A 22,694-nucleotide genomic window follows, 5' to 3' on the forward strand; every position below is an offset into this window, starting at 1 on the left:
TTAACGTCCTTGTTTGCTTTATGATACCTTCAACATGATCTAAACCCACTCTGATTACACATGGCCCATTACAAACCACCTTGGGAAGGCTCCAAGGTTTACCTGAGATGGTCAAGGACAAGTCTATACCCTAAAGCAATTTTGGGTGGCTGCTTCCTGATCAAATAAAAGTCTCAAGGTCAAGGAAAAGAGTGAAGAGGAAAATAACTAGGTAGCAGAATTTTAAGTTTATTAGCATAATCTCTATTAAATCCTTGGCTATTAAGCTAAGCAAACACAGGGGCGACCCCTGGAAAGCCAGGCTACAAAATTTAAACAAACAAACAAACAAACAGAAAGCAACTCACTGAGCAGAGATAACAATGGCCATAGATGGAGACATATTTCACAGATTTATCCCTAGTAAGTTCATACAAAACCAACAAATAAACAAAAAAAGCAAGCAACCTTTAGGGAGGAGGGGTGGAATATCGGTATCCAGAATTGATATTGAAAAGTTGAGTTTTCAACAAGAAATTACAAGACATGCAAAGAAACAGGAAAAAGTATGACCAATACTCGAGGGGAAAAAAGCAGTCAACAGAAACTCTTTCTGATTTCTGAATGTCCCCAAATGTTGTATTTAAAAAATTTCAAATCAGATGTTATAAATATATTCAAAGAACTAAAAGAAATCATGTTTTAAGAGTTAAAAAAAAAAGTATAACAACATTGAATCAACAGATTTTCAGCAGCAATTACTTTAAAAGAACCAAATGGAAATATGAGAATTGAAGAATAAAATAACAAATGAAAAACTCATTACAGAAGCTAAACAACAGACTCTATATGACAGAAGAAAGGATCAGTGAATTTTAAAATAGACCCATAGATATTATCCAAAATAAAGAACGAGAGAAAAAAAGATTTAAGAAAAACTAATGTAGCATCAAAGAACTGTGGAATGACATAAAGCACACCAATACACTTATAATGGGAGTCTCTGAGGGAGAGCAGAAAATGAGCAGAAGAAAATATTTAAAGAAATAAATGGATACTTCCCAAATTTGATGAAAAATATTAATTTATTGATCCAAGAACCTCAATAAACCACATGTAAGATAAACATAAAAAAAGATTCACCTAGACACATCATAAACTGCAGAATGCCAAAGTCTAAGTGCAAATCTTGAAAGCAGCAAGAGAAAAGTGATATCATGTACAAGGACAATCAATATGGTTAACAGCTAACTTCTGATCAGCATATTTTAAAAAATCAGAATAAAAACTTCTGATCAGAAACAATGGAGGCCCAAAGGCAGTGGGATGACATATTTAAACAGCTGAAATTTTTAAAAATTGCCAATCAAGAAATCAAATCCAATAAAATTACCTATCAAAAATGAAGATGAAATAAAGACATTCCTTCTCAACAAATTAGATATAGAAAAAGAAAAAAATGTAATAAAGACATTCCAGATTAACTAAGACAGAGAGAATTCATTGTTAGTAGACCTAATTTACAAGAAATACTATTAATAAAAGAAGTCCTGAAAGGAAATAACACCAAATGGTACAAAAATGAAGAGCAGAGAAAATGGCAAATACATGGATTAATGTGGATAAATATACATGGATAAATATATACTTTTTGAATTTCCTCCTCTGACTTCTTTAAAAAACATAAGATTGTATAAAGCAATAACTATAACACTGTATTGATAAGGCTTCTTACATAGTGTGTGTGTACAATTTATAAAATAATATATATATATATATATACTCACACAAACACTCATATATATGAATGAATGACAGTAACAGCAAGGAATGAAGCTATACTGCAGCAAAGCTTATATATTTTATTGGAATTCAGTTAATATTAATCTGAAGTAGATTATAATAAATTAAAATGTATCCAAGAAATAAGAGGAAAAAAAGCATTAAAATATTTATTTAATACAAAAGAAGGCAGTGAAGGAGGAATAGAAAAAGTCAGAATCCATATAGAAAACAAATAGAAAATGGCAAATGTAAATCCAAGCCTAACCATAATTACATTAAATACGAATCGTCTAAACACCCCAATAAAAAGGCAGAAATTGTCAGACTGGAAAAAAACAACCAAGCAAACAAGATATAACTATATGTTATCTATAAGACACACATTATAGATTCAAAGACATGAATTAAGTTGAAAGCAAAACAATGGGAAAATAGGTACCATGCAAATAATAACCATAAGATAGCTGAAGTGGCTATATTAATATAAAAAATAGACTTTAAGAGAAGAAATATCATTTGAGACAAAGAGGGACACTTTATAAGTCAAAACGATATAGCAATTTTATCAAGAATAACAATAACTATAAACAATTATAAATGTAATTTAAATAAATATACAATTTAAACATACATACTAAGCAGTTTTGCATAAAACAAGAGATGTCAGAATTGAATGAGAAAAAGATAATTCTACTATAGTTAGAGATTTCGATTATAGTTACAGATTTCACTATTGCACTCTCAATAATTAACTGAACTCAAATGAAACTGAGCAAAGATATAGAAGACTTGAACAACACTGTCAATCAACTTGACCTAACTAACATATACTTGACCTAACTAACATATACATTCCAACCAATGTCTACGGAGTATCCACACATGGACCAATCTCCCAAATAAACTATATGCTGGAACATAAAACACATCTCAACAGATTTAAACGGACTGTAATCACACAAAACATATTATTTGACCACAGTCGAATTAAATTAGAGATCAACTACAGGAAAGACAATTCTCCAGAGAAGATACACAAATGGGCAATACGCACATGAAAAGATGCTCAACATCATTACCCATTAGGAAATCCAAATAAAACCACAATGAGATACCACTTCATATCCAGTAATATGAGTATAATTAAAAGATAGACAACAATAGGTATGGGCAAAGATCTGCAGAAACTGGAACCCTCAGAATTGTTGGTGGAAATGTAAAATAGTGCTGACACTATGGAAAAAAGTCTGGCAGTTCCTCAAAAAGTTAAACATAAAGTTACCATATGACCCAGCAATTCAACTCCTTAGATATGTATATACCCAAGAAATATTAAAGCATACATCCACACAAAACCTTTTACATGAATGTTCATAACTGCATTATTCATAACCAAATAGTGGAAACAACCCAACTGATGAATGGATAAACAAAATGTAGTATATCCATTCAATGTAATATTATTCAGACATAAAAACAAATGAAGTACACCATACTAATACATGCTACAGCATGAATGATAAATGAACTTTTAAAACACTACGCTAAGTAAAGACTATATGGTGTATGAGTCTACATAAAATGTCTAGCAAAAGGCAAATTTAAAGAGACAGCAGATAAGTGGTTTCCTAAGGCCGAGCATGGCAGTTTGAATGGATGGTAAAAACGCACAAGTGAACTTTTTGAGGTGATGGCTGCACAACTCTATGAATTTATTAAAACTGTTGAATTGTCTGACCAATGAGCTTAAAATTCTAGTAAGCTTTTCATTACCTCAATCATAAATATGAGTAGACCTCTAACTATGTAAAGAACACCTCCCACATAAAAGGGAGAAAACAAAACAAATGGGGGAAAAGGCCACCTGGAAAAAACAGACTGAATAGGGAGAAGAAAACATCAAAAGAAAGCCTATCATCTTATTTCTCTTCAGAAATAAGAACAGATACCATTTCTGGAAATAAGAATATGGTGCTACAATTTTTTTTTAATGAAAGAGTGCTTGGAAATTAAACAGAACAGAAATGAAAAATTCAATAGATAGACTGAAAGATGAAGTTGAGGAAGTATCCCAAAAATCAGACCAAAAAACAAGGCAAGGAATATAGAGAAAATATTTTAAAAATGGAGAATCAGGCTAAGAGATCCAAACTCCAAATAACAGAAGTTCCTAAAAGAGAGAACAAAAAAAGCAGAAGGGAAGAAATCATCAATGAAATAATTCAAGCAAATTTCCTAGAACTAAAGGTTGCATTTCCAGGTTGAAAGAGTTCACAAAGCTTGCACAATAAATAGATGAAAATAGGACTGTAATTATGAAATTTCAAAGCAATGGTGACAAAGAAGATCCTACAAGCTTTCTGACTTAGAAAAAAATACGTCATATACAAACAAGCACAAATAAAATAGCTTTGGACTCAGCAGCACTGAAAGCTAGATGACAAAAGTACAATGTTTTCCAAATTCTGCTGAAAAATTATTTCCAACCTAGAATTCTATAATCAGCCAAAATATTAATCAAATATAAGGGTAGAATAGAGAATCCCCCTGCCATTTTTGAGACCTGAAAGATATTAAATATTTACTTCTCAAAACTACTAGAGGATGTGCTCCACCAAAATACAAAAGTAAACCAAAAATAAGGAAAGCATGGCATAGAGAAAATAGGAATACGAACATAGAAATGCAAAGGGATTGCCAAGACTATGGTGAAGGGTGATCCCAGAAAGACAGCTACTTATTACATGGCTTTTAGTCCTATTTGACTTCTTAATCCAATACTTGGATAAAATTAATAACTTTTAAGTAAATATTCTTAAATATCATAAACCCCAGAGATAATTATTGTTACTCTTTGGTGTTTAGCCTTTCAGAGATGATGTGCAGATAGTAAACCTTGATCATCACATGTTCAAACGTATCTTCATCTTTACCTTGTGCCTGAATGCTAGTTTGATCAGGTGTAGAATTCTTGGATCTAAATAACTTTCCTAATACCTCCGAAGGTATTATTCCTTTGTCCACTATTGTTAATGAGAAGTCTGATGCTAATGTTCCTTTGGACATTAGCTGTATGTTCTCTTTGGAAGCTTTGAAAATTTTTCTCTTTATCCTGTATCTCTTTTCAATTATCTGATTTGGTCATTAATAGACCTTTAATCTGAAGACTCATCCAGCCTTTCTTTAGCTGGAGGATTTTTCTTCTGCTATTTCTTTGATTATTTTTTCCACTCCAATGCCTCTGTTCTCTAATTCTTCTTGAATCTCTGTGACTAACCCTCTATTGTCCCTTATTCTCAAATGTTCCATCTTTTATATCATTAATTCCCTCTTCACTTATATGCATTTATTCTTTAATGCTTGTACATTTATTTATCATATTTTTAATTCTATTAACAAGAACACTCTTTTATCCTCTGGTTGCTTTAATATTAATAGCAGGGTGTTTTTGTAGATGCAACATCTGTAAAACCTCTCTGAACATACTACTTTTTTAATTTTCTTTGCTGAATTATCTACTTCCTGTGGGGCCAGTTTTATTTCTTTATCTTCATCCTTCTCTTTAATGCTTTGTTTCTCTCAAATGTCTGGAATCCTTGGCTATCCATTCATATTTATAAGTGAAGGACTAGATTAGTGTATGTAATTAGCATGAGTTTTTCTTGCACTTATGTAAGTCTGTTTCTGTACTATCTTCTCTGAATGGGAGGTCTGATGCAGTCTATTAGAGAGTTACGGAGCGATGATTACTGGCAAGTGTTACTTTGGAGTATGTAGACATGGAAAAGCATGTGGTGTAGAGATTCCTCTCCTCCCAGTTATCAAAGTTATGGGAAATTTACTCTTGGGATGGAGAACTTTAATGTATTTTCTTCCACCGCAGAGCTACTTTTCCTTTTTCCTCTTCTTTGTATCTGTGGTAGACTTTTACAATTAACTCAGGTTCTGCTCTGCTTCTCTCTCAGGCTCCTATACCCATATCAGGAGCTTTCCTCAGGTAGACAGTTGCTTTCTTTAGAAAATTATCTGGTTTTAGCTTGGAATCAAATGCACTTGCTGCCTTTTGCTGGCTATAAGGGGGAAGCTGCCCATGCTGTTTCAAATGTAGAATTTAATTAATTTATCCCTCAAGATGACTCAGGACTCCTTCCTGCTTCTTTTGTATATTCTTTCAGCCGATTTTCTCTGGAGCTACTTTTATCTTCCTAGGAGTTTTCTCTTACTTTAAGCTATGGTTTCTTCTGCTCTAATCGATCTGACCTTATCTGCTTTCTATCTTCCACAAATTCTTCACAATGGTTAATTTATATCATGTTTTTGTTTTAGAGCACTATTTTAAATTTATTTTTAAATATATCTTTGTTGAAATTAAGAAATTTGGGATAGCAAGAGAGATGGGCACATGAATTTAGTCAAGTATCCCGATTCAATTTCCAGAGGAATCTTTCTAAGATGTTAGTTTGCACAATGCATATCCAACTATATCAATCCTCTAATTAAAATACTCCCTTCACTCCAGCACAAAGTCCAAGTTCTCTGGCTTGACATACTGGATTCTTAACAACCTGGCTTTTGTTCATGCTATCCCTCAGACAGTAAAGCAGTGCTCTTTTCTCTGCCTGGTATCATTACCTATGTTTACCTGACACTGTATTATAAATCCTTGTTTACATGTTCTGATTCATCACTAAATTGTGAGATCAAGAGCAAAGATCTTACCAGCCCCTGACTCCTCAGCACCTAAACAGCCTATCACATGGTAGGTATTCATTTTATAAATGAGAATCAGGCACTAAAATGCCATAGAATCTTGGTGTCAGATCTCAGACCAATGAGCCACAGATAATAGAAATTTGAGCTGAAAGGGACTTTACAGATCATGTTTGTTAAATGAACAGACCTTTAGGGCCTGGCAACTCTTCTAAACTTCTCTGTACTACCAGGCAGAATAAATCATTCCATCAAATATGACCCCACTGTACATTATTCACAGCTGTCTTGCAGCTCTTATCTCTCCAGTCTGTCTTCAATTTTTTTTTCTCAAGGACTAATATAGTGCACATTCATTTTTGTGTCACCTATACTCTGGCACAAAGGAGGTGCTAAGGAAATACTTATGTTATGAGTGAATAAATGAATGCTCAGGAGAACAGAATTTTGCACTGGTTTCTACCACTAACTCACTCAAGGACAGGGAGCAAGTCACTTAATCTTCCTGAGTACCAATTTCTTAATTTGTATTATGGAGACAACTGTGATTATTTCTCACAAACTGAGTGGAATGATCTGTGAGAAACCAATTGAAAAACGACATGCTACCACAATACAAGCTATATCCTCCATGTAAAACTAGTAAGGAAATACAGAGCACTGAGCTATAGAGACAAATGTTCTGAATTGGGGGAAAAAAATGTCCTTGATAGCCTGAATGGTTTTAATTATAGATACTCAACCAGTACAAGTTTTTACCAAGCAGGTGTTACCTTCTCTGCCATATGGCGTGAGCCCCAGGGCTCTTCCTCCTCAGTAACAAACAACATAGCTATGGCTTTACTGCAGTCTCCTTTATAAGACCTCTGTGACATCTTTCTCTGTTCCCTGCCACAGTGAAAAGAATCCTGAACTGGTTCTAACTATGAGTCTTCAGAAAAGTCTGTCTTTCTAACTGTTAAATGGGAGTGATAATAATTCCTTTACAACGTAATTGTAAGGACTAATTAAGCTAACATATATGAAGGTCTTAACACAGTGCATATTAGGCACTCAATGATGGTTGCCACTCTTCCTACAAAAGCATAAAGACATTTGAGCCACAAGCCACAATTCAGCTTTGTTTAGGCCCTTTCTTCAACAATTTACTGTTCAAAGATCTTATGTTTGCAAATTCTTCTCCATTCATTAATTGCATCTCCCCCATTTGATGAAAGGCAGCATGAATCAGGAGAAAGCAGTGCAGACTGGGAATCAGATGCCTATTGCCATCAACCTTTCTCTATTTCAGTTTTATCATCTATAAAACAAGGATAATAACCTACATCATTAAGCTCCTGTGAGGATTAAAAGATGTAATGAATAAGAAAGGATCCAATATGCTGCAAGGCACTGAACATGTGAATGTTATTTTATAATCAATAAGAGTAAAAGACTCAGAGTAAACCAAGCGCCACTACTGGAGGCACGGTTCAAAGTATTTTGATGGTGACTCAGTATTATATTAGAACTTACTACTCCTCTGCTTAAAATGTTTTAAGCTTCTCATCACCTTTAAGATTAAAGTCAAACTCCTAGGTGATCTGGCCTCCTTACCATTCCTCCTCACCACCCACCTCTACTCCCTTCACACTTCACATTCCAGGCATATCAGACTACTTGGAGTTCCCTATACAAGCATACCTCTTTGTCCATGCACATGCTATTCTCTTTCTGTATGGATTATAGAAAGATCTCATCTCTCCTTAATTCTTACCATAGATAACTAACTCATTCAGCTCAGACTTTTACCATCAGGAAGCTTTTTCTGACACATCCAACCTTTCATTTAGGAAATGTTTACCAAATACCAGGACTTGGCCAGATGCCAAGGACATAGCAATTAATAAGCCAGGCAAATTCCCTGGCCTCATGAAGTTTAGCTTGCTGCACTATAACGGTTTGTGCCTTCACGTCCCCCACAAGACTGGGGAGTTCTTAGGTGTTAGGACAATGTCTGATTATCTTTGTATCGCTGCTTCTCCACACAACACCTGGCATAAAGTATGGGCTTTTGCAAATATTTAGTAAATCAATATGTCATAATCACCTTTGTAAAAGATACATATCAGATATAAAAAAAAAGAAAAATAGTATTCTCATATATATCACATTTCACTATTTCTAAGACCATACCAAACATATCAACATCTCTTTTATCCTCATAATGGTCCTGAAAAATAGAATTTGTAAGTTGAGAGAGACAGAGGGACCTTTGAGGTCACCCAGTTTTACTTCCCAGCCAATTTTTCAATGATTCCTATAACATCCAAACTTTGGTGACAGGGATTCACCACAATTTCAGAGGACAGAATGAAGGCCCTTAAATCAACAGAATCTGCTCCTTTCAACAATTAGTCCTAATCCTGGTTTTGTAGACCCTACAGACCAAAGAGGGAATTTTCTTCTAAATTCAGGTTTGTGAAGACACATCTAGGTAAGGTAGATTATATCATTCTTATTTTATTGATGAAGAAACTGAAGCTCAGAAAGGCAAATTGGGCCAGGCGCAGTGGCTCAAGCCTGTAATCCTAGCACTCTGGGAGGCCGAGGCAGGTGGATCACTCAAGGTCAGGAGTTCAAGACCAGCCTGAGCAAGAGCGAGACCCCCGTCTCTACTAAAAAATAGAAAGAAATTAATCGGACAACTAAAAATATATATATAGAAAAAATTAGCCAGGCATGGTGGCACATGCCTGTAGTCCCAGCTACTCGGGAGGCTGAGGCAGAAGGATCACTTGAGCCCAGGAGGTTGCTGTGAGCTAGGCTGAAGCCACGGCACTCACTCTAGTCAGGGCAACAGGGTGAGACTCTGTCTCAAAAAAAAAAAAAAAAAAAGAAAGGCAAATTGGCTTTCCTAAAGTTTAAAGCTAAATTTAAAAATTGAGCCTAAAAGCCACATCTTCTAGTTCCAAGGTTAGAACTTTTAGAATATTATACAACTATTATGTATCCATAAAAATTAAAAATAAAAAAATTATTAAGAAAAAGCAATTTGTGGAACATTTAAACGGAAGAGATACCCACTGTTTATTAAATCCAATTTCTTTAGGGGATAGATAGGAATTCTGAGGTCTAGGGTAGGGGAGTAACCAATATGAGCGCCTCCCAGCCCAGGCTCTGCCTCAACCATACTGTCCTGACCCTTACCTCCACACCTGACCTTATCAGAACACAGGATATAAAGACTTACCAAAGTATTAGAAGAATTGTAATCCTCAGTTGACTTATCTGCAAAGGAAGAAAGACAAGGGACTTAGTCAATAAGCAATTATGGTTACTCTTTTCTTGACAGCTAAGGAAGTCTATATGATCAAGCACTGGCCAGGTTCAGAGAATAATTTTAATAATACATGACTGGTACTATGGGCTAGACATCATGCTAGGTAGAATATACATATCATCTCCTTTAATCTTCACTTATGGCTCTGAGTACTATTATTATATCCACTTATACAGATTTGGAAACTGAAGTTCAGAGAAATTAAGTGTAGTCATGTGTCACTTAGTGATAGGGCTTTGTTCTGAGAAATGTATTGTTAAGTGATTTTGTCACTGTGTGAACATCAGAGTGTACCTTACATAAACTGAGATGGTACAGCCTACAATATACCTAGGCTATATGGTATAGTGGCCTATTGCTCCTAGGCTACAAATCTGTATAGTATGTTACCGTACTGAAAACTGTAGGCAACTGTAACATAATGGTAAGTATTTGTATATCTAAACATATCTAAACATACAAAAGGTATAGTAAAAATACAATATCAAAGATAAAAAAAGGGTACATCTGTATACAGCACTTACCAAAATGGAGCTTACAGGACTGGAAGTTGCTCTGGGTGAGTCAGTGAGTGAGTAATGAGTCAATGTAAAAGCCTACAACATTATTGTACACTACTGTAGACTTTATCAACACTGTACACTTTTGCTACACTAAATTTATTTACAAGTTAAGTAATTGTGCTACAATGTCATGACAGCTATGACATCACTAGGCGACAGGAATTTTTCAGCTCCCTTATAATCTTATGAGATCATCATCATATATGCAGTCCATTGTTGCAACACACAACTGTAACTTGCCCAGGGTACACAAACAGGTTAAACAGAGGAACCAAGATTTGAATTCTGGTCTGATTCTAAATACTATGCTAGAACTATATTTACATCCTCAGCTACACCATCATCAGGCTTCAATGGCCAAGAAAATTTCCTGCATTCTAAGAGAAAGGGAAAAAAATCCACAGCACCATCCTGAGCCACCCATGCCAAATCATGACCAGCCTATACCTTCAGTTTTCTATATCCATGTCTATTTCCCACAAGAACGGAAGGACTAGGGTTTAGGAAAAGAAAGATATTAATCCTGTCAAGTCTAAGTAAAGGCAGTATTTTGTTTCTTAGACTCAAGCTCCCTCAATGAAACAATTATCATATTTCATTGATTCTGAGATGTACATTTTTTTCACATTAACATCTCTGAAATAGAGATGTGTCCTATAATCAAAAGCATTTCATGGTTTACTTGGCAGCTTTTCTTCCCTTAGTGGCATATAAAATAATGGTGCATAATCAATGACATCTTGGACTTGATAAAATAGGAAATGGAAATCCAATGGAGAGCTTAGCAAGAAAAGAAGTTAAAAGACCTGGTATTGTCTTTGGTCTTGTTTGTTAATTTCTAAGGGTCTGAGAAGAAACTGACCTTGCCAGTTCACCACCAACGGAATTAAGGAAGAGAAATAGTCTACCAAATCTAACATATTCCTCACCAAGAATCAAGCCCAGAGAATGTCTAAAATCCCAAATCCATCATATAAGAAAGTATTAAGTACAGCTTCTTTGGCCCTATACCAAATCATAAACCTACAAACCATGAAATAAGGCAAGCTATGACAATATGTTGTTAAAACTAACCCTGAATACCCAGTTGTCCCCTGGATAAATCAACTCAGGATATACTTTAAACATAATTCATATGTTTTTCTTGTCTAAAAGAATATCAGCTTAGGCAGAGTACAACACTATGCCTTTACTGTACTAGCCCTAACCTTATGCACTGCTAGTATTTTTGGGGTCTGGGTATGTTGGTAATAAATGTAACTCTTATATCATATAAAAACCAAGTAAACATTGTTCCTTAAAGATGATGTAAAACTTCTATATATCAAAATCAAATTCCAAAGCACAGAATGACAGAATAGAAAGTACTTCTAACCCCCTCATTTTACAAATGAGTAAAATAGGGTTCAGAAAGGGAAAGAGACTGGTTCGAAGTCACATAAATCAGGGGCAAAATAGGGCTAAAACCCAGATGGGTTGTCAATCTACTCTATTTTTTCCCCCATCATATTAACTACTAATTAGCACAAAAAAATCAAGTGTTGAAAGAAATAGGAAACTCGACAAAAAATTAACATGCAGGCTTGTGCTTAGGCTATAGACAGCAAAAGGTTTGAAGGCCCAAGTTTAAAACACACTTCTATTATACATCAGCTGAGTCACCTTGGGTATATCATTTAATTTCTCTGAGCCTAATTAGTTTGAGTCTGTAAAATGGAGATAATATTTATAGTATTTGCCTTGACAATCCCCCAAGGCCATCATAAGAAACACCTGAGAGAATTCACATGTGAGTATATAAAAACTGAGGTAGTGCTATCATAACTAACAATATGAGAGGAGGAAAGAGAAAGGAAAGATATGACATTAAAAATAAACTGTGCCAAATATACAATTTTGTTTAGAGTTGGGCCTTTGTCTTCAACTTCCAGAAAATTAAAAAATCTGCATTTACTTACATATACACATGAACAAATTTATACACACAAAAGCAGATTTATGCACACACATGTATACATACATACTCAATATTATTCATATATGCTTGCACAAATGAACATATACACAATCACCTGAATGTGCATATTTATACACATGAATACTTAAGTGGACTTTAATTCTAAACATACGCAAACCCACAGACAGGGCTATGCCTCCATATACCTACATACATGCCACTTGCACATATCTACATACAAGCATTCAGAAAGACAAATTCTTCCGAAGACTTCATTGCTGAGGCTTTCAAAGACAATTTCTTTTTTTATTTATTTATTTATTTATTATTCCAGGGTTTTGTGAGGGTACAAACATTACAGTTACACTTTATGTCTTTGCCTCACCCAAATGCAGGTTAAAGGCATGCCCTTCCCTCCCTTTAGTGCTCCCCGTGTCCTTTAGTTGTAGATTTGCCCCCCCATCCCCCTAATTCAAAGACAATTTCTAATCTGATATCTCCATGACGAACTCCTAGCATAAACTCTAATTTCCTGACTAGAAAACTTTTCCACTCAGTAGCCTTCCCATCCCAATTCCTCCTTGGAATGACCCAGTCCCTCAATGGAAGAAATGAGACTGACTCAGCGGGGCCAGACGAGAGGAAGGAAATACTGCTGGGCCCTCTGCTGGGCACTACCATGGCAGCATGAGCGAAGCTGCAGTTTGTCATCCCCACCATCTGTGCCCTTTGATACAAGCCAGATACTGGCTGGGGAAGGCATCCTTCAAAATTAGCTAGTTCACCTTCCCAACAATACTGCCCTTTAAAAGGAGGTAACATGAACAAAGGGTACAGGGACTGGGAATTAAAAGACTAGCCCAGCCATTGATTAAGCCACATTAGAAATGCCTTATTTGGCTTTCATGTCTGCAAAACAAGGGAGAGCTGGTATATACTAAAGTACTTCTTGTTCTAATGGCCTAAGATGCTATATAAATAAAGCGAGTCTCCAGAAATATAGGCCTCTCATAAGTTATACTAGGAAAAGAAAGATTTCTCTGCTATGAAAGGAAATGCTCCGAATAAAATTACTAGAGGCAAGTAGTAAATTCAAAATGTGTTCATCTAGGAATTAGGAAACCTAGCATTCTAATCCCAATTCTGCTATTAAAACCCCTCTGAAAAACACCTTACCTTATAATATAGAGAGTACATCTAAAGAACATTTATTATTATTGGTTTGTTTTTCATTTGACTAATAAAAATTAGTCCCCTGAGGAAGAAACTGGGCTTGTCTACTTAAAAGATACACATTGATGTTATTAAATAACTAATTATATTACCAACAATGATGGTAATGATAGCTACATTTCCATGGTGATATTTTACAACTTACAAAGAACTTTCACATCGATGAGCTCATTTATTTCTCACCACAATGTCTTGAGACAGGAATTTTTATACCAATCAAGGCTCAAAGAAATTAAGTGACTGTTAAAACTTAGTAAGTATCCAGAATCTAGACCTTCTAGCACAAAACCTGTATCTTTACATATAATACCATGCTATTTTTTAAAAACATGCAGTTTCAGAGTGAAGACTCAGGTTTGATACAAAAACCCATCATCGTGGCTCTGAAATTCCAAAATTCCATCTTAGTGAATGTGCCACTTCTACTCTTTCCAATACTTTCTTCCCTTATCCCAGACCAATAGGCATGTAGAACTTTTCCATTCAGATTAAAACCTCTTGCTGAGACTGCCCTGAACATAGTCCTCATACCTGTAAAGCTCATGTACTTCTGGCTATTGGAGGTCTTCTTTGAGTTGTAAAATTCCAACACATCCAAAACAGCCTGTGGGTTTTTCTTCTGCTCAGACTTAGTGATATTTGATGTCTGAAGCAAGCGGGCCCACTGTTCCGGCATCCCCTAAAAGAGAGACATGCAAGGTTATAAGGAAGACACAGTCACAGAGCCTGTTACCAAGCCTGCCACTTAGCAGATGTTTATTTAAGGAATGGAGATTGAAAAGTTTCTCTGGGTACAATTCTGGAGATGATGAAAGTGTCCCTCTCACGAATGCAAGAAGAATGTAATCGGGGTCTCAAAGATAGAAGCATCAGGAAGATGAGAAAGAATTGAATCTAACAGTACACAGCCAGAACTCTAAAAGATCAAAGGCCTTTCTGTTAAAGGACTTACTGTAAACTCCCCTGTGACTGCATCAAAACCGACATGAATTGTGTGCTCAAAATCTGAAGGAAGAGAAATCTCTGGCCGTTCCTTCTCCTTCTTTTTATTTGCTGTGAGAGAAACAGGGAAAAGGAAATAAAAAACAAGGACATTATTTAGTTTTTAGGCTTATTTTAGCTCCTATGGAGCTATAGGCTCCTTTAGAGAGCAAGGTCTGTCTACTTCATATATGTATTTACAGAGCCCAATTATAGAACTGGATTGGAATAGATGCTCAATGCATGTTTAAAGACTTAGTTTTTTGTTGAAGCAAAGTAAGGAAGGAGCAGAACAAACATTTATTAGAGTTAATAGTCCTGGTTATCCCACTAATTAGCCAGTCAATACAGGGAAAGTCATCTCTTTTGTGAAGTCCACCTTGATCTCTAGGTTACCCTCTCCTCTATTCCCACTGCATCAATAGAGTAATTTCATATTTTAAATGTTTATCTTCCCTGTCAGACTGAGCTCTAAGTACAGGGGCCATGTCCCATTCATCACAGATTCCGAGAGGCTAGCACACACCTGGCACAAAATAGGTGCTCAGACAGTGAGTGAAGAAAGGAATAAATGACCAGACATCTACCTTAACTGGGCGAGGAGTCTACGCAACCTGCCTAAGACACGCAAATTCTCTCCAGGGCAGGAATAATGTTTCATTTCACCACCTCTGGTCTGACTTTCACAAAACTTGTTACTCAGCCCCTATGAACTCTGTTTTAAAACCCTGCTGTCTGGGAGCCCAGTACACTAGCCAAAAGAAATTCCGAAGTTCTAACGCCTCCACAGACCCAGCATAATTCTGGTAAAATGTAGCAAAATGGGGGGGAGGCACAAGAAGTTCTAAAGTGCAAGATAGTTTTACCTCTACCTCACCATAGTACATAGTCCAGAATCTCTGTTTTCCCATTTGAACAATGAAGAGGATGGCCTAGATGATCCTAAGGGCACTTTCAGCTCCTACATTCTGCAAGTCTATAAACAGGAAGATGCACATTCTCAAAGCTGTCGATTTCTTCCTGAGACAGCATCCCAATTCTTAATGGGTATTTCATATATATTAATATTATCTAATACAATCACCACAATCCTGAGAGGCAATTTTTACTTGCAGATTAGCAAACTGAGGAATAGACTTGCCTACAATCATTAAGTAATTGAAATCCAAAAGATCTAGCTTCAAAACCCTTTATATTCTACTTTACCTCCCCTTATATTCTACTTTACCTCCCCTAAAGAATTTCAAGTTGAATTAAGAAAACATACTGTAGTGTAACAAGAAGTAATGTTAAGAACTTACCACATATACCTAACATGACATATATTACTTTCCTTCATTCTTACAATCCTATGAGATAAATATTACTACTGTCATTTTACAGATAGGGAAACAGATAGGAATAATTTACTCCTACAGCTGGTGAGAGCTAGGATTTGAACTCAGGTCTGATTCCAAAGGTTCTTTCTTCAGTATCTTTTTAAAAAATGATTATGGGTACATAATAGTTGTACATATTTACATGATACATGTGATGTTTTGATACAGGCATATAATATATATTAATCAAATCAGAGTAATTGGGGCATCCATCACCCCAGAGTAACCGGGGTATCTTAATAAGAACTATTTACCTACATGTGAATTGTTAGGGTTTAAGCTATTTATGTACTTGGCAATTTCCCTCCCAGAAGTAGCTGCTTTGAGAAAGAGAAGGCTAAGACTTATACCAGGGCCCCAAGTCAAGCAGTCATTTATGACATAAGTCCATCTGTCTTCCTCATAGCTAGAATGCACAGGACATGTGGCAGGGCTTTGGAACTGCTTTCTTTTACAAACTGCTTTCTGTTTTTAAATTCCCTCAGATCTAATCACTTAAAAGGTTTTAGGGAAGTACAACTATATTAATGTTTTATTTAGACTTTCATATTTTATATCTATATATTTCTATTATTATTTTTCTTATATATCATTAATATACTATATAATATATCATAGGTGTGGACTGTCAAATACAGGAGGAACTTTAGAAATGGAGACCCAAAGAGTGGCTCAGAGGATGAGTAGTTTATAGAAAAGAGCCCCAGGGAAATGAAGTCATTTAACACATGAACACACTGGGTAATGCTGAAGTCAGCTCTGCTTCTACTGGCCTGTGACCTTTGAATATACTCCATATATTTCCACCACCAAGTTTTTGCTCCCTTTTTCTCCTCCTTATATGGAATGCTCTGCCTCTCATTCTCTCTGTCTCAACCATCTTTTAAAAACTGGCTCAAGTCCCACTTCTTCCAGGAAGGATTTCCTGACCTTTCCTCTCCCTGTGAATCCACAAGGCACTGAACTTGCTACAACATCATACATCTAGTCATTTCCTGTCTTATATGATTCCTTGCTATTTTTAAGACCTAAAATGCAAGCTTCTTGAGGACCAAAACCATGGCTTCTAATTACAACCAATATACTTCCGAATCTCAACCTAGCACAGAGCTTACTAAGTTCAAGAACATCCTAGAAATTATTAGGAAGTACCTTGGAGACCATGTAATTCCACTGCCTGAGGAAAGAGGCCCTGAGAAGTAAATTGACTTGTCCTGATTCATGGAGCACATGGTTCTAAGACTCAGTTCACCTGGTCATGTATTTTACCCTTCATTATACCCCCAAGCCCTACTGACTGATTTGACTGGAAGCAACTACTGACTGGAATTAACAGTTTAACAGACCTAGGGTTCAAAAACAGGAAGAGCCTGGCTGAAGTGGGAAAAGAGGGAAGTAGAGGGAAAAGGGAAATATCTAGCTGACAGGATTTAGCCTGGGTGCTGTGCAATTTAGGCTAAGTACTCACCAGGTGGGGACCATCAGCAGGAAACAGTGTTCCTGAGGCAGGAATGTAGGAAAGAAATGGAGAAACCACACAGTCCCCGAGTCACTTGGAACTCAGTCAATCCCTTCTTGGAAGTAACAACCACCTCCCTCTCATGTGCATAGCCTTCACAAAGCCCATTCACAGTCACTGGCTCCTCACAACAAACCCAGGAGCTAGACAGCATGGATCTCCATTCTATAGCTGAGAAGACTGAGGTCAGGGAATTAAAAGAAATCTCTGTTAGTGGGAGGAATCTTGGGCTAGGAGTCAGAGAAAGAAGGATTCAGTATTATCTTTGCTATTAATCTACTATGTGACCCTGGGAAAGTCACTTTCTCTGAGTTTCAAGTCCTCAATCTGTACATAGGACAATGATCCATGCTCAGAGTGTAGATGAAGGTAGGTAATAAACCCCCTTTCTGGAGAATATAATACCTGAAAGAAGAAGTCATAAAGGACGATTAACAGTTAGCCAGGTAGAGATGGGAAAGGGCATTCCAGAGAGAAACAGAATAAGCAAAGGCCAAGAGGAGTAAACAGTATAATCTTTCTCCCAGATTTCTACCTGCCCAGCACATCAACCAAATTTCATAAACTCTTACTAAACGTGTACTCTGAGCTTGAGACTGGGGGAAGATACAATGAAGAAAATAAGCAAACTAAAGATCCTGATAATCCCATATCCCACAGGCCACAAATCTCAGTCCCCTTGGGACTACTGCTTTTGTAGCAAATTTTTTATGATGACTAGAAGTATAAGTCTGGAGGAATCTGATGAAAAGTATGTCTGTACAAAAACTTGTATGTGAATGTTCATAGCAGCATTATTCATAACAGTCAAAAAGTGGAAACGACCCAAATGTCCCTCAACATATGAATGGATAAAATGTGGTATATCCATATAATGGAATATTATTCAGCTTTAAAAAGAAATAAAGTCCTGGTCCATGCTACAATATGGATGAACCTTGAAAATTTATGTTAAGTAAAAGACGCCAGTCACAAAAGGCCACATACCATATAATTCCATTTATATGAAATGTCCAGAATAGGCAAATCCATACAGACAGAAAGTAGATTAGTGGTTGCCAGGGGCTGGGAAAAGAGAGAAATGAGGACTGACTGCAATGGGTATGGGGTTTCTTTTTAGAGTGATGAAAATGTACCAGAAATAGATAATTGTAATGGTGGTATAATCTTGTGAATATACTAAAAACCACTGAATTGCACATTTTAAGATGGTAAACTGTATGGTATGTGAATTATACCTCAAATTTTTTAAAAAGTAAATGTAATTTACTATATTAAGAAAATAAAGGAGAAAATACAATCAATTCAATTAATGCAGAAAAAGTATTTGCTGAAATGTGATCTCAATCATGATTAAATACTCTTAGCAAACTAGGATTACTTAATCTAATAAAAGCTAATTACCAAAAACCCTGGAGCAAATATAATACTTCTTGTGAAATGTTGAAAGCTTTCCCTTTGAGACTAAAAACAAGAGAAGGCTATTCCCTATCACCACCTGTATTCATTATAGTACTGAAGGTATTAGCCAGTGCAATTAGGCAATAAAATGAAGTAAAAGGAGGAGGATTAGGATTACAATTTACAGATAATGTGCTCATGTACATGAACGTAGAAAATTCAAATAGGAGAAAAAAAATCTTCATGCCTTAAAGTAGGCAAAGATTTCAAAAATAGAACAGAAAGCATTAGAAAGGAAATAAATGTGACTATATTAAAATTCTTTCTTTTCTTTTCTTTTTGAGACAGAGTCTTGCTCTGTTGCCTGGGCTAGAGTGCCACGGCGTCAGCCTGTTCAAGTGATCCTCCTGCCTCAGTCTCCTGAGTAGCTGGAACTACAGGTGAGCACCACCATGCCCAGCTAATTTTTTCTATTTTTAGTAGAGACGGGGCTCACTCTGGCTCAAGCTGGTCTCGAACTCCTGCGCTCCAGTAATCCTTCCGCCTTGGCCTCCCAGAGTGCTAGGATTATAGGCATGAGCCACTGTGCCTGGCCAACTATATTAAAATTCTCAGACATCGGCGGGCGCGGTGGCTCACGCCTGTAATCCTAGCACTCTGGGAGGCCGAGGCGGGTAGATCGCTCAAGGTCAGGAGTTCGAGACCAGCCTGAACAAGAGCGAGACCCCCGTCTCTACTAAAAAATAGAAAGAAATTATCTGGACAACTAAAAATATATATAGAGAGAAAAAATTAGCCGGGCATGGTGGCGCATGCCTGTAGTCCCAGGTACTTGGGAGGCTGAGGCAGAAGGATTGCTTGAGCCCAGGAGTTGGAGGATGCTGTGAGCTAGGCTGACGCCACAGCACTCACTCTAGCCAGGGCAACAAAGCGAGACTCTTGTCTCAAAAAAAAAAATTCTCAGACATCACAACAAGCATCTATCTAAGATACCATTAAGGGCACAGTAGAAGATATTTATAACATATATAACTGACAAAAGACTTACATCTAGATAAGAATTCCTACAAATCAATAAGAAATATTTTTAAAATGGGCAAATGCATTGAAAAGGCACTTCACAAAAAAGGATAACCAATTGGCCAATTAACACATGAAAAGTTGCTCAAGCTCATTAGTCATCAGATACCACTCGGCACACACCAGATGGCTAAAATTAAAGACTGGTAATACTAAGTGGTGATAAAGAAGTGGAATGATTGGAATTCTTAGGGACTGTTGGTAGGAAAATAAATTGAAACAACCACTTTGAACTTTTGGTATTATCTACTGAAGTTTAACATGAGCATGTCTATGCCCAGTAATTTTACTATGTATATAAAACCTACAGGAATGTGTGTACACATGTATCAAGACATGTACAAAAGTGACCAGAAAACATTATTCGTAATAGTCTATTACTGAAATCAACCCAATATTCAACAGAACAATGGAAAATATTCCTATGAGAATATTTATACAGCAATATTATACAGCAAGGAAAATGAACTACAGCTATACATAAAACCACGGATAAATCTTATGAACAATGTTGATCAAATGAAGGCTGACAAAAGAATATATATTGTGTGATTCTATATATGTCAAATTCAAAAACAGGCAAACTCATTTATGATGTTTATCTTTGGGAAAGAGAGAGATGTTAGTGCCTGGAAGGGAAAATACAGGGAGCTTTTGGGGGGCTGGTAATATCCTATTTCTTGGTCAAGGAAGTGACCACATAGATGTGGCCATGGCAGTAATTCACTGAGTTGTACATTTCTGAAGTATACAATTTTCTATGTAAAATTTAATAATTCAGTGGAAGAACCTATAAGAATCATGGTTCATGAGCTATATGTGATCTTACAGAGCATTTAGTCCAACTCAATTCATTTTGTGGATTAGAAAGAAATTAAGAAATTGAAGCCCAGAGAGGTTCAATGAGTTGTTCAAGGTCACACAACAAATAAAAGGGAATACCACAATAAGAACCAAAACTATCATAAAGCATCTCTCCCTTAGAAAATCTTGAACACAGCCAAGTGCAGGAGCTCATGCCTGTAATCTTAGCACTCTGGGAGGCCAAGGCAGGAGGATTACTTGAGCTCAGGAGTTCGAGACCAGCCTGAGCAAGAGTGAGATCCTGTTTCTACTAAAAAAAGAAAAATTATCCAGGCATCGTGGCACACACCAGTAGTCCTGGCTACTCAGGAGGCTGAAGCAAGAAGATTGCTTGAGCCCAAGAGTTTGATGTCACTACAATGAGCTACAATGATACCACTGCACTCTACACAGGGTAACAGAGCAAAATTCTGTGTCCAAAAAAAAAAAAACTTGAACACATAGTCACCAAATCTAACTCCTAGCATATCATATGTATATCAATGTTTCCAATCCTTGTTGACAACAACCATATAAGTGAATTAGGAGGACATCAAAGGAAAAGGGGAAGAAAGGAAAAGAAAGGGAAATGGGAAAATGTTAGAGTATAAGAGAAATAAAGAGTATCTGAGATTTAGTTTTAAGAGGCTAGGTTTACGTTTTTGGCCTCAGTTTCAAACATATTATTTGTCCCAGAGGGCCAGGCCCATAACCAGAGCTTAGAATCCTGCTCCCACCATTAAAAAGAACTCTTAGTGACTTCCTGGGAAAGCTGTCCTTGGGTCTGCTTAGTCTCCGTGCACAAAATTATTTAATCTGGCCTTCCCATTACCTCTGTCTAAACCAACAGGAAAAGCGGCCTATATTTAGGGAGAGAAACGGCCATTCTTTAATTCCATCCTAGAAGAACCCTATTAAGATTTGTCATTTTATAAATCGCCTAACAACTCTGAAGTTTTTTTTTTTGTTTTGTTTTGTTTTCTTTTGAGACAGAGTCTCGCTTTGTTGCCCTGGCTAGAGTGAGTGCCGTGGCGTCTAGCTCACAGCAACCTCAAACTCCTGGGCTCAAGCGATCCTCCTGCCTCAGCCTCCCGAGTAGCTGGAACTACAGGCATGCACCACCATGCCTGGCTAATTTTTTCTATATATATATATTTTTTTAGTTGTCCAGATCATTTCTTTCTATTTTTTTGGGTAGAGACGGGGTCTCACTCTTGCTCAGGCTGGTCTCGAATTCCTGACCTTGAGTGATTCACCTGCCTCGGCCTCCCAGAGTGCTAGGATTACAGGCGTGAGCCACCGCACCCGGCCAACTCTGAAGTTTTAATCACAGATTCCAAGCGAAAATAATGACTGCAAGCAATAATAAATAATGAATGATTACCTCTAAAAGTACTACCAACTCTTAAAAAGACTGCAGTTTATACAATACTTTCAACAATTCTATGAGATAAATATTATTATATGCCCATATTACAGGTAACATAACTGGCTAAGAAAAGTAGAATAACTTACCAAAGTTCACAAAGTCAGGGAAGGGCAATGGTGATAACCTTAGTGCTCAAATTCCAGTATAGCTGCTTCTGTTTGTGCTGTGCCTTCCCCATACTGCAGACTAAGTGAATATTCCAAGGAGTGGTAGAATGAATGCTATAAAATGCAAATTTGTTTTAAATAGGTTCAAAGGCCCAGCCAGTTCTTTCTACTGAAAGCACTAGTCTGAACAACTCTAAGCTGGGAGACTTCAAACACTATGTAGTGTCTGAGAACTTAGAAGACTAAAAGAGCACAGTTCGGAAGTCAAGAAACATTGGTTCAAATTCAGACTTCGTGAATCACAACTGTGCAGCATGTGACCTTGAGCAAGTCACTAACTCTAAGCCTAAGAGTGGTGAACAGCAGAAAGGTTCTTGGAATCACAGAGAGGTCCATCTCAGCTCTG

The 22,694-nt window shown here is 36.6% G+C and overlaps 1 protein-coding gene across 2 annotated transcripts in view; it reads right to left on the bottom strand.

Moving 5' to 3' along the window:
- PAK1 (p21 protein (Cdc42/Rac)-activated kinase 1) overlaps positions 1 to 22,694 on the bottom strand; it is a 77,958-nt gene that overhangs the window by 49,303 nt on the left and 5,961 nt on the right. Inside the window, exons 2-5 of one of the 2 annotated variants that reach the window (XM_012645733.1) lie at positions 14,502 to 14,602; positions 14,068 to 14,228; positions 7,296 to 7,312; positions 4,363 to 4,373 (exon numbers count right to left, since the gene is read on the bottom strand). In XM_012645733.1, coding sequence (XP_012501187.1) covers positions 4,363 to 4,373; positions 7,296 to 7,312; positions 14,068 to 14,228; positions 14,502 to 14,602 — 290 coding nt within the window. Of the gene's footprint in view, positions 1 to 4,362; positions 4,374 to 7,295; positions 7,313 to 9,706; positions 9,745 to 14,067; positions 14,229 to 14,501; positions 14,603 to 22,694 lie in introns of both variants that reach the window. The other variant, XM_012645732.1, reaches the window with a different exon arrangement.

Source organism: Propithecus coquereli, unplaced genomic scaffold (assembly GCF_000956105.1).
Source record: "Propithecus coquereli isolate 6110/MARCELLA unplaced genomic scaffold, Pcoq_1.0 Scaffold235, whole genome shotgun sequence".
NCBI classification, from domain to species: Eukaryota; Metazoa; Chordata; class Mammalia; order Primates; family Indriidae; genus Propithecus; species Propithecus coquereli.